The sequence below is a fragment of the Oncorhynchus clarkii genome, chromosome 20 (genome assembly GCF_045791955.1).
Source record: "Oncorhynchus clarkii lewisi isolate Uvic-CL-2024 chromosome 20, UVic_Ocla_1.0, whole genome shotgun sequence".
Classification (NCBI taxonomy): domain Eukaryota; kingdom Metazoa; phylum Chordata; class Actinopteri; order Salmoniformes; family Salmonidae; genus Oncorhynchus; species Oncorhynchus clarkii.
The window spans coordinates 7,817,590-7,833,579 of NC_092166.1; the positions used below are offsets into that span (position 1 = coordinate 7,817,590).

General features: G+C 41.7%; 1 protein-coding gene across 2 annotated transcripts in view; it reads left to right on the forward strand.

The window, feature by feature from the left end:
* LOC139375827 (transferrin receptor protein 1-like) overlaps positions 1-6,551 on the forward strand; it is a 31,388-nt gene extending 24,837 nt beyond the window's left edge. For both annotated transcript variants that reach the window (XM_071117724.1, XM_071117725.1), the window contains exon 18: positions 1,073-6,551. In XM_071117724.1, the coding sequence (XP_070973825.1) occupies positions 1,073-1,315 (243 nt within the window). In that variant the 3' untranslated portion in view covers positions 1,316-6,551. The remainder of the gene's footprint in view (positions 1-1,072) is intronic.
* Positions 6,552-15,990: the final 9,439 nt, after the last annotated feature.

The window sequence follows — 15,990 nt, forward strand, 5'->3', positions numbered from 1 at the left end:
TACCGATCCTTGACTTCGGCAATGTAATTTACAAAATAGCCTCCAACACTCTACTCAGCAAACTGGATGTAGTCTATCACCGTGCCATATGTTTTGTTACCAAAGCCCCATGTACTACCTTCCACTGCGACCTGTATGCTCTCGTTGGCTGGTCCTCACTACATTTTCGTTGCCAAACCCACTGGCGCCAGGTCATCTATAAGTCTTTGCTAGCTAAAGCTCCGCCTTATCTCAGCTCACTGGTCTCTATAGCAACACCCACCCGTAGCACGCACTCCAGCAGGTATATTTCACTGGTCATCCCTAAAGACACCACCTTTGGCCGCCTTTCCTTCCAGTTCTCTGCTGCCAATGACTGGAACGAATTGCAAAAACCACTGAAGTTGGAGACTTATCTCTCTCACTAACTTGAAGCTTCAGCTGTCAGAGCAGCTTACCGATCGCTGCAGCTGTACTCAGCCCATCTGTAAATAGCCCATCCAACTACCTACTTCATCCCCATATTTGTTTGAGTTTTTCTGCTCTTCTGCACACCAGTATTTCTACTTGCACATCCTCATCTGTACATATATCACTCGTGTAAATTGTAGTTACTTCGCCTATTTATTGCATTACCTCCTTACTTCATTTGCACACACTGTATACAGATTTTTTTTTGTGTGTTATTGACAGTACGTTTGTTTATCCCATGTGTAACTCTCTTTTTTTGTTGCACTGCTTTGCTTTATCTTGACCTGGTCGCAGTTGTAAATGAGAACTTGTTCTCAACTGGCCTACCTGGTTAAATAAAGTTGAAATAATACATTTTAATTTAAAAAAACTGTCTAACCTTGGGTACACACGGCTCATCGTGTAACCTTGGGTACACACGGCTCATCGTGTAACCTTGGGTACACACGGCTCATCGTGTAACCTTGGGTACACACGGCTCATCGTGTAACCTTGGGTACACACGGCTCATCGTGTAACCTTGGGTACACACGGCTCATCGTGTAACCTTGGGTGTAGGACAATACTGACACATTTTAAACACTTCTGTTTTATTTACCTTACTTTCCTCTTCCTCCTGTAGGTGGAGAGGGACTTCCTGTCCCCATACGTGTCTCCCAGAGAGTCCCCATTCCGCCACATCCTGTTGGGCTCCGGCTCCCACACCCTGAAGGCTCTGTCAGACCACCTGGACGCCCTGCAGATTGACCACTCAGACGCCAACGCTGATCTGTTCCGGATTCAGTTTGCTTTGGCAACCTGGACCATCCAGGGCTGCGCCAACTCACTGGCGGGGGAAGTCTGGTCCACAGATAACATGATCTAAGCCGGTCTCGACATGTCCTATTAAACAAAACACCCAATATAGCCATCGCTCAAGGCACCCTCAGTTAGGCTCAACCATTTAGGAAAATTAAATGGAAGTGTTCTGTATCGATATCAATAACTCAACCTCCTTTTTTTTCATATGCATTGCAACTCATCAGTACGATATGCTGTACTTTACCTTCCGCACAAGGCCCCAAAAAAGAACACTTAAATTCAACTGCCTTAAATTTCACTTGTTTGTGAAATTAGTGAAAAGCCATTTATCACTCGTGCGAGGAAAAAAAAACTGAATTGCATTTCTTAACGCCATATTTGAATTTATATTGGTGCTAAATACGAATGACTAATGGCCTACAAATGTCACAGTACTTACTAGTATGGCAATAACGCAGTTTTGGCCCAATATCCAAGGTCACAAACACCTAAATTGTGTGTGTAAACTCGAGGTACTTTGCGATTACAACAGAAAGGTTATTATGGTACTATTACCACCCATGAACAAAATCACAAAAAAAATTGTACAATCCGAGACCGCTGTTATTTCTACACTGTTTCTTTACATTGGATTCAAACCTGGGCTGTTTTTTAAATAGAGATTAAGGTGCTGAAAACTTTAGAACGAGACCTGGTCTGAGAGCTGTTGCCAAATGGGTTTAAATGTACATTCAGTTCAGAAAGTAACACAGAATAGATCGTTATCAATAAGAAGGTCACAATATTGGATTTGCCTGCTTGGTGGCAAGGAGACCACCGCTCTGCTAAAACCAGGGGATTGTTTAAATCAATTTTTAACTATTTGGTTGTAATATAATCCCCCTCCTTGAAGAGCATCGTCAGAACTTACAAATGTACCATTTTTTTTCCCCCCTTGCAAACAATTGAGCACATTTTAACTCTGTTTTCATACAGCATTTAACCGCATGCTTTTCATGATCAGTAAACGTAATTTCAGATACGTGAGAGCAAGCCTCTCAACATCCCTCAATATTGGCCACCATTAATTGGATATTTTAAGTGCTAAAAAAAGTTAACCACTCATTCTTGTCAGGTTAAGGTTAATTTCCCCATCTTTTGTGGGCTCTGCTTGTCAAGCAGCAGAAGGGTACATTTGCAAATGTAATGTTTACGTTGCAAGCTACCGATCGGAGGTTTGTAGTTGGCTATGTATGTATGTATGTGTGTGTGTGTGTGTTTCCTAAAGCCTAATCTCTGATGAAGCAAGCTGAATGAGTTTTAGCTAGCTACATGCCAAATGGCTAGGCTACCTTCCCTAAATGACATGACACATGGATGTTTACTTACAATGAAAAAGCATGCAGTGACTGCTAAATGTGCAATAATCAGAAATGTGGTGTTCTGACTATGCTCTTCAAGAAGTGATGATATTAAAAACCTAAATGGTTATAATATTGATTTAACAATTCCCTTAAACGGCACATGGTCAATGGTTTTAGCGACGCTGCAGTCAAATCGAATGCTTCGCCACATTTGACACACTATTGATAACGACCTGTTGACCTGACCCTTCACTGAGCCCTGCCTGCCTTGGTTACTGTTGCCACCGGGAAGCCCAATTCTCCATTCAACCACTGGTGAAATCTCCTCAAAGTGATCTCAAACTGTGTTTTTGAATACACAATGAAATTAGACAGACTGACTGTGACTACCCCTTGCTAATCAGGAAGCTCTTGGGTATGTTGTGGTTGCCTGCCATTACAATTGCTTCAGGGGAACCTGGTAAAAAATTGTTTGTACTTTAGCTAGCCACTGAATGGCTCTGAAATCATTGTCGGCATGCAGTTAAAGCTATAACCACTTTTGGCACTAACTAGTGCCCTCAAACCATATCCTGATGTCGACAGCAGTATAAGCTAAAAACCAAGCTGGCTAGCTAAAACAATTTAGCTAGCGTTAGCAAGCTTGGTGGTCAGCGACAGAGCTAGCTAAACTAGCAAACAAAATGTTATATAATTTTGGATAAAAAAAAAAAACTCCAACAGGGTCTATATTTCAGGAATCACAGTAGCAAGTATTCCTGGTGCATATTTCAAATATTTATCCATTTGAATAAAGTTTGAAAAACTATTTTTTTGCCATAGATGGGTTGGCGTGGCTTAGCGACAGGTCATTTGAACCATGTAAAGTGTATCTAACCTAGTTACTGATGTTCAGTTGTCCTGAGACCTAAAGGCTAAAGCCCTTTTGTTTTTTTACGCCTCAAGCAACATGTACCTTATACCACGCTTGTGAGCTCTTTCAAAATGGCCTCCTGCTGACATGAATACAATAGCGAAGACTTTTAAAACCTGGGGCGAAAGGGTCTTCACCACATGGCACTGAAAAGGTCTATTTATTTCCTTGTTTATTTATCAGTGACAGGGTTCGCTATAAATGGTGTTTTTTTTAAACTACTTTTTAAACATGTATAATTATCGGGAGCAGTGTCTTCCATAATTATGACAGTAATACTGTCGAAATGACAAAGCAGCATCTGCTATGGAAGTGTACCTGTCAGACCGACTAACCCATACTAGAGACCAGCCCATACAGAGACCAGTCCATTCAGTCACCTACTTCACAACCGACTGCAGGCTCTGCGAGTTAGCTGTTAATATATTCCCGAATTACATCTCAAACCGATGTTCAAAATACATTGAAAACAGCACAACCGAAGTTTGTTTCCTAAAAAATGTATAAATAATTGAACCGTTATTTCACTCGGCAATCAGTTAAGAAAAAAGTATTATTCATAATGGCGGCCTACCCCGGCCAAACACTAATGACGCTGGGCCAATTGGGAGTCCCATAGGGCGGCGCACAATCACGGCCTGTTGTGATACAGCCTGGAATCGAACCAGGGTCTGTAGTGACACCTCTAGCACTGAGAAGTAGTACCTTAGGCCGCTGCGCCACTCAGGAGCCCAAATTGCCTTTTTAGATTAACACAAAACTCAAGGCGGTTTCTAGTACAGGTCTCTTGGTGAATGTACACTTTCTCATCCTGAAACATTATCGGGAGCAGTGTCTTCCATAATGTGAAGAAGAAGGTAGTTTTTGTCTACCAGCGTGTCCGTATCGGAGGCAGTGACCTCCATATTTCACTGTAGGGTGGATGTGATTTATTATCGGGAACAGTGTTTCCCATAATGTTGTGTATATAATGTCTGCATCCGCATCTTTTGTGGTGCTTGCCGTTCCCTGTCATGTCGCAACCCCCTATAACCGTGTCACTCTGTAGTCAGCTACTATTTGATTTCTACCAGGTGCTGTTCTTCCTCTTGTTGACTATCATAAGGAATTGATAGTGTGAACCTGAAACATCCATTGATTGGGTAAATGTTAAAGCTGAGACTGACCGATGTCGTCAAAAGGGTTTAATGTTTTCACAAAAGATTGAGACCTGGATCTTATTTCCTGTATGATTCTGTTCGTATGACAATATCGGTTACACTTAACATAAAGCCTGCACTGAAGTATAATGCTTTATTACTTATAAGCATGTATGAGCCATTTTATAATGTCTTATTCTAAGACTTATAATATGCTTTCTCTTTATGTAGGACTTTTTTTGTCTGGATCATTTATGAAACCAATCAGAAAACATTCTTATGAAGTCTTACAAGTCTTACAATGCATTATAACCACAATGCATTATAACCACTGCAGGCTTTTAATAAAGTGTTACCAAGTTACATTTTTCTTTTCTTATTCTCCCTTTTTTTGGGTTGCTGTACATTCTGTTCTCGTTAGGGGCTTAGGCTATCTGTGCCTTGTTATGTTGTGAATGGTAATTAATGTAGAGAAATCCTGGCGTAATGAAGTCTTCTCTGTGGTGTATATTGTTTTTGCTTTATCAATACTTTGCAGACATCGTAGTTCTTGATTTAAGATGTGTGAGTATAATTTGGATGCGTTTTTGAAAGTCTCATTTTGTTAGCTTAAAGCTAGAATCCGCTGTTGAAACAATGACAAAGGGTGACTTTGTTGTCCTTAAGCCAACTTTGTTTTCCTTTTACTCTGAGTTAGTAGAAGTGCTGGGGGGTGGGCCTGGAGAAATGGAACCACTCTTAAATTCAGACAGAGCATTGGATCCAAGGACTGACTCCAGGACACCTATCAAACTCATTCCGTGGAGGGCCGCGTGTCTGCAGGTTTTCGCTCCACACTTGTACTTGATTGATTGAATTAAGGTCGCTAATTAGTAAAACTCACATCACCTGGTTATCTAGTACTAAATTGAAACGAAAAACCCCGCAGACACTGCCCTCTGTGGAATGAGTTTGACAGCTCTGATTCATGATATCAAAATGAGTTTTAACCATGTTTTGAGGCTATACAGTATTTGACATTTTCTTTGTTTTAAATTGGAGTAAAACAAGCTTATATTTTGGGTTCAGATGGGGTATGCCAGTTGAACTAAGCTCATTAATAAGGCATTCATAATTGATATTCTTAAATATTCAATTGGTTGTATATACAATTTTTTTTTTTTTTTAAGTCCAAAATGGATGTAGCAACTGCGGATTCCAGCGTTAAACCCAAAGTCATTGTTTTTGAGAGAAGTCTACCCTATACTATTACACTCGTAGGTTATAAACAGGCTTGATTATGACGGATGGAAAATAACATGAATATTTGAAAAAATGTCTAGAACAACTTCCTAACTTACACAGCAGACAAAGAATTTCTTAAACTTGTATTTATTTATTTGTTTACGGGACACAATTTACTGATCATATAAATATTTGACCATCAGACACTCACGGTTGTTCGACAGGTAGACAGACCTGAGTTGTCGTGTCACATTGGCAGAGTCAAAATTCCATGAACCAAATTGTCAGGGATTACCACACTGAAATGGCTATTTTCCTGCATTAGTTAGACTTGGCAGTTTACTTTTAACCACTCTAAACTGGAAAGTATGCTACAATCAGATTATTCAGTATGTTAATTTAAAGCTAAAGTATTGGCCAAACTGTGATGCCCCACAAAGGTGTAATTGGTGTATTGATTGTTGAGTTATGATAGGAAATGTCCTACAATGTATGTTTTTGAGGATTGGATTAAATCGCTTCCCTTTGGTGGGTACTTAAATAAAAAAAATTAAAAGCCTGGAAAAACGATATGTAGCATATTTTGGAAAGATGACTTATTGGATGTTGGAGTTTCTTTTGTTTAGGACTACGCAAAATTGCTTGTCTCCTGTGTTTGCTGCAATAAATCATTACACAGGTGTTTTGTCGTTTTTGTAAAATTTCAAGAATGTACCGTTAACACATTACTGTCTGAAAGGGAATGGGTCAAATATAGTTGACGACATGACAAGGAGACCAATGTCAGTGTAGTAAAAAAAATAATTGGAAGAGGGGTTTGATTTTTAAGAAAAACAAAAGTTGTAGTGTTGATTTTCATCATGGAAGATGTTTGACCAAATATAATGGCAACTACACTGAACAGAAGTATAAACGCAACATGTTTCATTAGCTGAAATAAAATATCCCAGAAATGTTCCATATGCACAAAAAGCTTATTTCTCTCAAATTGTGTGCACAACATTGTTTACAGCCCTGTTAGTGAGCATTTCACCTTTGTCAAGATGATCCATCTGCCTGACAGGTGTGGCATATCAAGGTTACACAGGTGCACCTTGTGCTGGGGGCAATAAAAGGCCATTCAAATGTGCAGTTTTGTCACACGATACAATTCTACAGGTGTCTCAAGTTTTGAGGGAGTGTGCAATGGGCATACTGACTGCAGGAATGTCCACCAGAGCTTTGGCCAGAATTCTACCATAAGCCACCTCAATTGTTTTTGAGAATTTGGCAGTACGTCGAACCGGCCTCACAACTGCAGATGGTGTCGTGTGGGTGAGCGGTTTGCTGATGTCAAGGCTGTGAACAGTGTGACCCATGGGGACAGTGGGGTTATGGTATAGGCAGGCATAAGCCACGGACAAAGAACACAATTGCATTTTTTATCAATGGCAATTTGAATGCACCAAAATACTGTGACGAGATCCTGAGGCCCATTTTTTTTTCAAGGTATCTGTGACCAACAGATGCATATCTGTATTCCCAGTTATGTGAAATCCATAGATTAGGGCCTAATGCATTTATTTCAATTGACTGATTTGCTCATATGAACTGTAACTCAATGTAGGGCAGAAGTAGTGCAGAGGCTGCTGGGAGGAGCTATATGAGGACGGGCTCATTGTAATGGTTGGAATGGAGTCATTGGAATGATGTCAAAAATATGGAAACCACATGTTTGGATCCGTTCCATGAATTCCAGTCCAGTCATTACAATGAACCCGTCACTAATCCAGCCCTGCTAGCCCATGTGGGACACAAACACAGACCACTCTAACATGAACGGACACACACACACAGAGAGACAGAGGCGTTAACTGGGCAGGAGCAGCCTGTGCACGCTATGGTCCTCCAAAACTGGAGATGCCCACTTCAGTCCTTTAGAATTTTCATCTTCATATTGCCTGGCCCTGCAGTTTCATTTACTGTCATTATAGCACCACTTGATGGCGACAGAGAATAATACAACATACAAGGGAAACTACATGCAGCAAAGCAGTGACAGCCATCTCTTCAAGATACGGGAGCCGCAGTACAACCAACACATGCTCTTTCTACACGTTTTATTTACAGTATTACACATCTGTGAAACCCCTATTACAGCTTGCGATGAAGTCGATACTGTCTTTCATATATATATATATATATTTTTTTAAACACTGGCTGTGCATGACAGCAAAGTCAGACACCAAATAAAAAATAAATAATTTGCATTCACCATTGTTTTGTATTTGGAAGTGCAGTCGCAGTCAAATATATTTTCAGTGGTGCAAGTGTACGTTTAGCTCGGTACTTTACCAAGTTCAGGTTCAAACGTGAGTTAGGGACATGTGCCTTTAAGAGTGGGTTGACGGCATAAACGCGTAGAAAGCAGGGTTGAGTGGATGACGTCTGCTCGAGCCGACGCAAACTACGCTAGAATATGGTCAATTGAGAATAGAAGAATAAAAACAAAATTAGCGACCCATGTTAAATTTTCATAAGGAACTGGAGAGTTTCAAAGAAAGAGGCAGCCAAACACGCCTCGCCAGGGAGCAATGCCGTGAGAGAGAGAGAGAGGAGCAGAGATCTACAGGTAGTTTAAAGTTTTATTAGTTGTATGTAATGAAGTTGTATGTACAGGATACACATGGTAACGTTATAACGTTATACGCCGTCCAACGAAATGCCTTCTCGACAATGCAACAACAATAAGAAATAATGCAACATATAGAATACGAACACATAGTAAATGTCTCAGTAGAATATAATATATATTTAGCATAAATATAATACAGGAAGGCACAATTTATAGTTCAATATTTACACCTTTTGGGGATGGGGGGGGATTGGGGTGCAAGTGTTTAAATTGTGCAGAATTTAGCAATAATAAATAAACAGATGTGTGTGTGTGTGTGTGTGTGTGTGTGTGTGTGTGTTTTGTGTGTGTGTGTGTGAGAACATGAGTGAGTGAGTGCATGTGTGCTAAGGTGCAGGTGGTCAGTCCAGTTCAAGTGTTCAGCATTCTGATGTCTTGTAGATAGAAACTGTCTCTGAGCTTGTTGCTATCAGACCTCAGGCTCCGTCTGATACAGTCTGACCGACTGTAAGGGAATGAACAGCTCGTAGCTGGGGCTGTGTGGTGTCCTTAATGATGCAGCGGGACTCCTTCAGGCACCGGTTTGAGTACATGGATGGGTCGGAGGATGGTCTCAGTGATGTACCGGGACCAGTGGGCCATCCTTTGCCACCCGCTGGAGGGCCTTGCGGTCGTGGACAGAGCAATTATCGTAAAGGCCGTGATGCAACCTGTCAGGACACTCTTGATGGTGCAGTGGCAGTAGGCTGTGAGGCGAGCAATGCAGTGTGTGCTCATAACAAAAATGCATATGAGAAATTGTCTTTGACAATTGACACCACCTTGTCTACTTGATAATTGTCAACAAAAAAAAAGCGATTTTATACTGTAAACTGAAGAAAAATATAAACGCAACATGTAACAATTTCAACGATTTTACTGAGTTACAGTTCATATAAGGAAATCAGTTCATTTAAATACATTTATTAGGCCCTAATCTATGGATTTCACATGGGGCACAGCCATGGGTGGGCCTGGGAGGGCATAGGCCCACCCACTTGGGAGCCAGGCCCAGCCAATCAGAATTTGTTTTTCCACACAAAAGGGCTTTATTACAGATATAAATGCTCCTCAGTTTCATCATCTGTCCAGGTGGCTGGTCTCCAACGATCCCGCAGACGAAGAAACTGGATGTGGAGGTCCTGGGCTGGCGTGGTTATACGTGGTATGCGGTTGTGAGGCCAAATTCTCTAAAACGGTGTTGGAGGCACCTTATGGTAGAGAAATGAACATGAAATTCTCTGGCAACAGCTCTGGTGGACATTCCTGCAGTCAGCATGCCAATTGCACGCTCCTTCAAAACTTGAGACATCTGTGGCATTGTGTGGTGTGACAAAATTGCAAATTTTAAAATGGCCTTTTTTTGTCCCTAGCACAAGGTGCACCTGTGTAATGATCATGCTGTTTTAATCAGCTTCTTGATATGCCACACCTGTCAGGTGGATAGATTATCTTGGCAAAAGAAGAAATGTTCACTGGCAAGGATCTAAACATTGAGGCTTGGAAATTGTCAGTGCAGACTTACCCCAGGCACTTGCCTAGTCCTGCATTTAGTCTGTTCTAGTCCTGCATTTAGTCTGGCCTAGTCCTGCATTTAGTCTGGCCTAGTCCTGCATTTAGTCTGGCCAAGTGCCAGTGTAACCGATGTGAAATGGCTAGCTAGTTAGCGGGGTGTGCTCTAATAGCGTTTCAATCGGTGACGTCACTCGCTCTGAGACCTTGAAGTAGTTGTTCCCCTTGCTCTGCAAGGGCAGTGGATTTTGCGGAGCGATTGGTAACGGTGCTTTGTGGGAGGCAGTTGTTGATGTGTGCAGAGGGTCCCTGGTTCGAGCCCAGGTAAGGGCGAGGAGAGGGACTGAAGCTATACTGTTACACCACCATCTGAAGTACTTTAGTAGATGAATGCAAGGGCTTGACCGCCAGGCAGCCAGCCAGTGGAAGTAACTATTGAATTCACTGACAGAGCCCATATTGTTGCCGCTTTCAAGACAACTCGGAAACTCTGAAATATCAGACTTGGAAACTCATTGTAGATGGATGAGTTTCCCACTTGGAAAGCATAAGTATCAAAAAAGTAGGTAGGGTGTTTACCTACTTTACCCAGAGTGGGTGAAAATGCGTTTTGGTGAGGAAATTTCACTTCGTTATGTTATAAAATAAGTTTTACCAAGACAAATATGATTTTTCATGTTCTGAATCTTTAAGTGGGGTCTTTCTCTAACATATTATTAACATTATAGGCCCCCCAAAAAATTGGGGGCCTATAAGAAGAAGGTACGAGGTGGTCGGTAAATAACAAGCGTTTAGTAATGATGGTTTTGGGGGAAACAGCTTGGCTACTAAAGATACACCGTAAGATGGTTCTAACGATGATCTTACCGCTACAGAAGGCTATGGGACACGGCTGCAGCACAAAGCAACTGCACTCCAGCCACCAACAACTTGACTAATGGAGGACTATGTCAACACAGAGCTTCGATCGCAGTAATACAATACAGATCAATCCACTGGTGGGCCCAGACACATCCTGTTCTCTCGCAAAGGGTTTGATTGGACAAAGGCCAGGGCCATTACTGGACACCACCATTCTGGAGAGACCATGTTCACTAGAACTCTCAGGTCAATTGGTCTTGTTTCAATGTCTTCCATGTCTTTTTTTTCTTACCCCGTTTTCTCCCCAATTTCGTGGTATCCAATTGGTAGTTACAGTTTTGTCTCATCGCTGAAACTCTCATACGGACTCGGGAGAGGTGAAGTTCGAGAGCCGTGCGTCCTCCGTTTCATAACCCAACCAAGCCGCACTGCTTCTTGACCCAGAAGCAAGCCGCACCAATGTGTCGGAGGAAACACTGTACACCTGGCGACCGTGTCAGCGTGCACTGCGCCTAGCCCGCCACAGGAGTCGCTAGTGCGTGATGGCACAAGGACATCCCTGCCGGCCAAACCCTCTCCTAACCCGGACGACGCTGGGCCAATTGTGCGCCGCTCCATGGGTCTCCCGGTCGCGGCCGGCTGCGACAGAGCCTGGACTCGAACCCAGAATCTCTAGTGGCACAGCTAGCACTGCGATGCAGTGCCTTAGACCACTGCACCACTCGGTAGGCCCGATGTCTTCCATTTCACATCAATTAATGATTCACATGAAAGTCTGAGTTCCTCACGCTTATCTCAACTGGGAATAGGCCCAGCAATGAACTGTACAAAGGCCCAGCAATCACAAAATAGGCAGCTTTATCAGGAGTGGCAAACTTAGAGAATTCTGCTTCCCGTAAGAACAGGGTGACTGAGTCAACTAATTCAGTCATAGGAGACACTACAGCACATCAGGTTTCTACCTGAGGCAACCAAGTGTTTTTCAGTTTCTGAGGATAGGTTCCGAACGGGGGGGGGTTCGGCTGTGTGAATAAGTGTGAGAACAGGATTCACTGCACTGTCTCATTGTTCCTTAGAGAGAATTGAATTACAAACCCACCCAGTTTTCACCATAATAGCATCCACCCCCTCCAGTGTATAGAGAAAACATTGGTCCCTGTAGTACTGTATCAAATGTCCTGCTTTGACTTTGGACACCTTATGCCTTAGTTTGACTGATGGTCCTATACTGTGAAGGAATATTCTTTACAGTGTCGTCTATTGAAATACAGTATGGTGTGGATGAAAGTGCGTTCTCAATTGCATTGCAAGCCTTCATTTTAAAGAAAGTTAAAGAAAATTGTGAATTTTCAATCAGTGGGATCTAACTAGGCCTGTGCTTTATACTACACACAGTTTTGTTTAAATATCCTTGTGGAAGTTAGTTGGCTACTAACAACATTCACAATATGGATGACCAAGACCTACAGCATGGCTTGTAACTAGAGGTCGACCGATTATGATTTTTCAACGCCGATACCGATTTATTGGAGGACCAAAAAAAGCCGATACCGATTAATCGGACGATTAAAAAATATATATATATTTATTTATTTGTAATAATGACAATTACAACAATACTGAATGAACACTTTTATTTTAACTTAATAATACATCAATAAATCAATTTAGTCTCAAATAAATAATGAAACATGATCAATTTGGTTTAAATAATGCAAAAACAAAGTGTTGGAGAAGAAACTAAAAGTACAATATGTGCCATGTAAATCAGCTAATGTTTAAGTTCCTTGCTCAGAACATGAGAACATATGAAAGCTGGGGGTTCCTTTTTAATATGAGTCTTCAATATTCCCAGGTAAGTAGTTTTAGGTTGTAGTTATTTTTGGACTATTTCTCTCTATACCATTTGTATTTCATATTCCTTTGACTATTGGATGTTCTTACAGGCACTATAATATTGCCAGCCTAATCTCGGGAGTTGATAGGCTTGAAGTCATAAACAGCTCAATGCTTGAAGCATTGCGAAGAGCGGCTGGCAAACGCAGTAAAGTGCTGTTTGAATGAATGCTTATGAGCCTGCTGCTGCCTACCATCGCTCAGTCAGACTGCTCTATCAAATCATAGACTTAATTATAATAAACACACCGAAATATGAGCCTTAGGTCATTAATATGGTCAAATCCAGAAACTAACATTTCGAAAACAAAACGTTTATTCTTTCAGTGAAATACGGAAACTGTTCCGTATTTTATCTAACGGGTGGCATCCATAAGTCTAAATATTGCTGTTACATTGCACAACCTTCAATGTTATGTCATAATTACGTAAAATTCTGGCAAATTATTTCGCAACGAGCCAGGCGGCCCAAACGGTTGCATATACCCTGACTCTGCGTGCAATGAACGCAAGAGAAGTGACACAATTTCCCTAGTTTAATATTGCCTGCAAATCTGGATTTCTTTTAACTAAATATGCAGGTTTAAAAATATATACTTCTGTGTATTGATTTTAAGAAAGCCATTGAGGTTTATGGTTAGGTACATTGGTGTTTATGGTTAGGTACATTGGTGTTTATGGTTAGGTACATTGGTGTTTATGGTTAGGTACATTGGTGTTTATGGTTAGGTACATTGGTGTTTATGGTTAGGTACATTGGTGTTTATGGTTAGGTACATTGGTGTTTATGGTTAGGTACATTCGTCCAACGATTGTGCTTTTTTCCGCAAATGTGCTTTTGTTAAATCCTCCCCCGTTTGGCGAAGTTGGCTGTCTTTGTAAGGAAGAAATAGTCTTCACACAGTTCGCAACGAGCCAGGCGGCCCAAACTGCTGCATATACCCTGACTCTGTTGCACAGAGGGTTAGGGTTAGTATTGAGTATTGGTTTTTAAGAAAGGTGTTGATGTTTATGGTTAGATACACATTGGTGCAACGACAGTACTTTTTTCACAAATGCGCTTGTTAAATCACCCGTTTGGCGAAGTAGGCTATGATTCAATGATCAATTAACAGGCACTGCATTGATTATATGCAGCGCAAGACAAGCTAGTTAAACTAGTAATATCATTAACCATGTGTAGTTAACTAGTGATTATGTTAAGATTGATCATTTTTTATAAGATATGTTTAATGCTAGCTAGCAACTTACCTTGGCTTCTTGCTGCCCTCATGTAACAGGTAGTCAGCCTGCCACACAGTCTCCTCGTGGAGTGCAATGTAATCGGCCATGATCAGTGTCCAAAAATGGCGAATGCAGATTGTTATGAAACCTTGAAATCGGCCCTAATTAATCGGCCATTCCGATTAATCGGTCGACCTCTACTTGTTACATCACTCAGCCCTCAGTCACTACCATGTTACTGTTTATCACTCAGCCCTCAGTCACTACCATGTTACTGTTTATCACTCAGCCCTCAGTCACTACCATGTTACTGTTACATCACTCAGCCCTCAGTCACTACCATGTTACTGTTACATCACTCAGCCCTCAGTCACTACCATGTTACTGTTACATCACTCAGCCCTCAGTCACTACCATGTTACTGTTACATCACTCAGCCCTCAGTCACTACCCTGTTACTGTTACATCACTCAGCCCTCAGTCACTACCATGTTACTGTTTATCACTCAGCCCTCAGTCACTACCATGTTAATGTTTATCACTCAGCCCTCAGTTACTACCATGTTACTGTTACATCACTCAGCCCTCAGTCACTACCATGTTACTGTTACATCACTCAGCCCTCAGTCACTACCATGTTACTGTTTATCACTCAGCCCTCAGTCACTACCATGTTAATGTTTATCACTCAAACCTCAGTTACTACCATGTTACTGTTACATCACTCAGCCCTCAGTCACTACCATGTTAATGTTACATCACTCAGCCCTCAGTCACTACCATGTTACTGTTACATCACTCAGCCCTCAGTCACTACCATGTTACTGTTACATCACTCAGCCCTCAGTCACTACCATGTTACTGTTTATCACTCAGCCCTCAGTCACTACCATGTTAATGTTTATCACTCAAACCTCAGTTACTACCATGTTACTGTTACATCACTCAGCCCTCAGTCACTACCATGTTACTGTTACATCACTCAGCCCTCAGTCACTACCATGTTACTGTTACATCACTCAGCCCTCAGTTACTACCATGTTACTGTTACATCACTCAGCCCTCAGTCACTACCATGTTACTGTTACATCACTCAGCCCTCAGTCACTACCATGTTACTGTTTATCACTCAGCCCTCAGTCACTACCATGTTACTGTTACATCACTCAGCCCTCAGTCACTACCATGTTACTGTTACATCACTCAGCCCTCAGTCACTACCATGTTACTGTTACATCACTCAGCCCTCAGTCACTACCATGTTACTGTTACATCACTCAGCCCTCAGTCACTACCATGTTACTGTTACATCACTCAGCCCTCAGTCACTACCATGTTACTGTTACATCACTCAGCCCTCAGTCACTACCATGTTACTGTTTATCACTCAAACCTCAGTCACTACCATGTTACTGTTACATCACTCAGCCCTCAGTCACTACCATGTTACTGTTACATCACTCAGCCCTCAGTCACTACCATGTTACTGTTACATCACTCAGCCCTCAGTCACTACCATGTTACTGTTTATCACTCAAACCTCAGTCACTACCATGTTACTGTTACATCACTCAGCCCTCAGTCACTACCATGTTACTGTTACATCACTCAGCCCTCAGTCACTACCATGTTACTGTTACATCACTCAGCCCTCAGTCACTACCATGTTACTGTTACATCACTCAGCCCTCAGTCACTACCATGTTACTGTTACATCACTCAGCCCTCAGTCACTACCATGTTACTGTTACATCACTCAGCCCTCAGTCACTACCATGTTACTGTTACATCACTCAGCCCTCAGTCACTACCATGTTACTGTTACATCACTCAGCCCTCAGTCACTACCATGTTACTGTTTATCACTCAAACCTCAGTTACTACCATGTTACTGTTACATCACTCAGCCCTCAGTCACTACCATGTTACTGTTACATCACTCAGCCCTCAGTCACTACCATGTTACTGTTACAT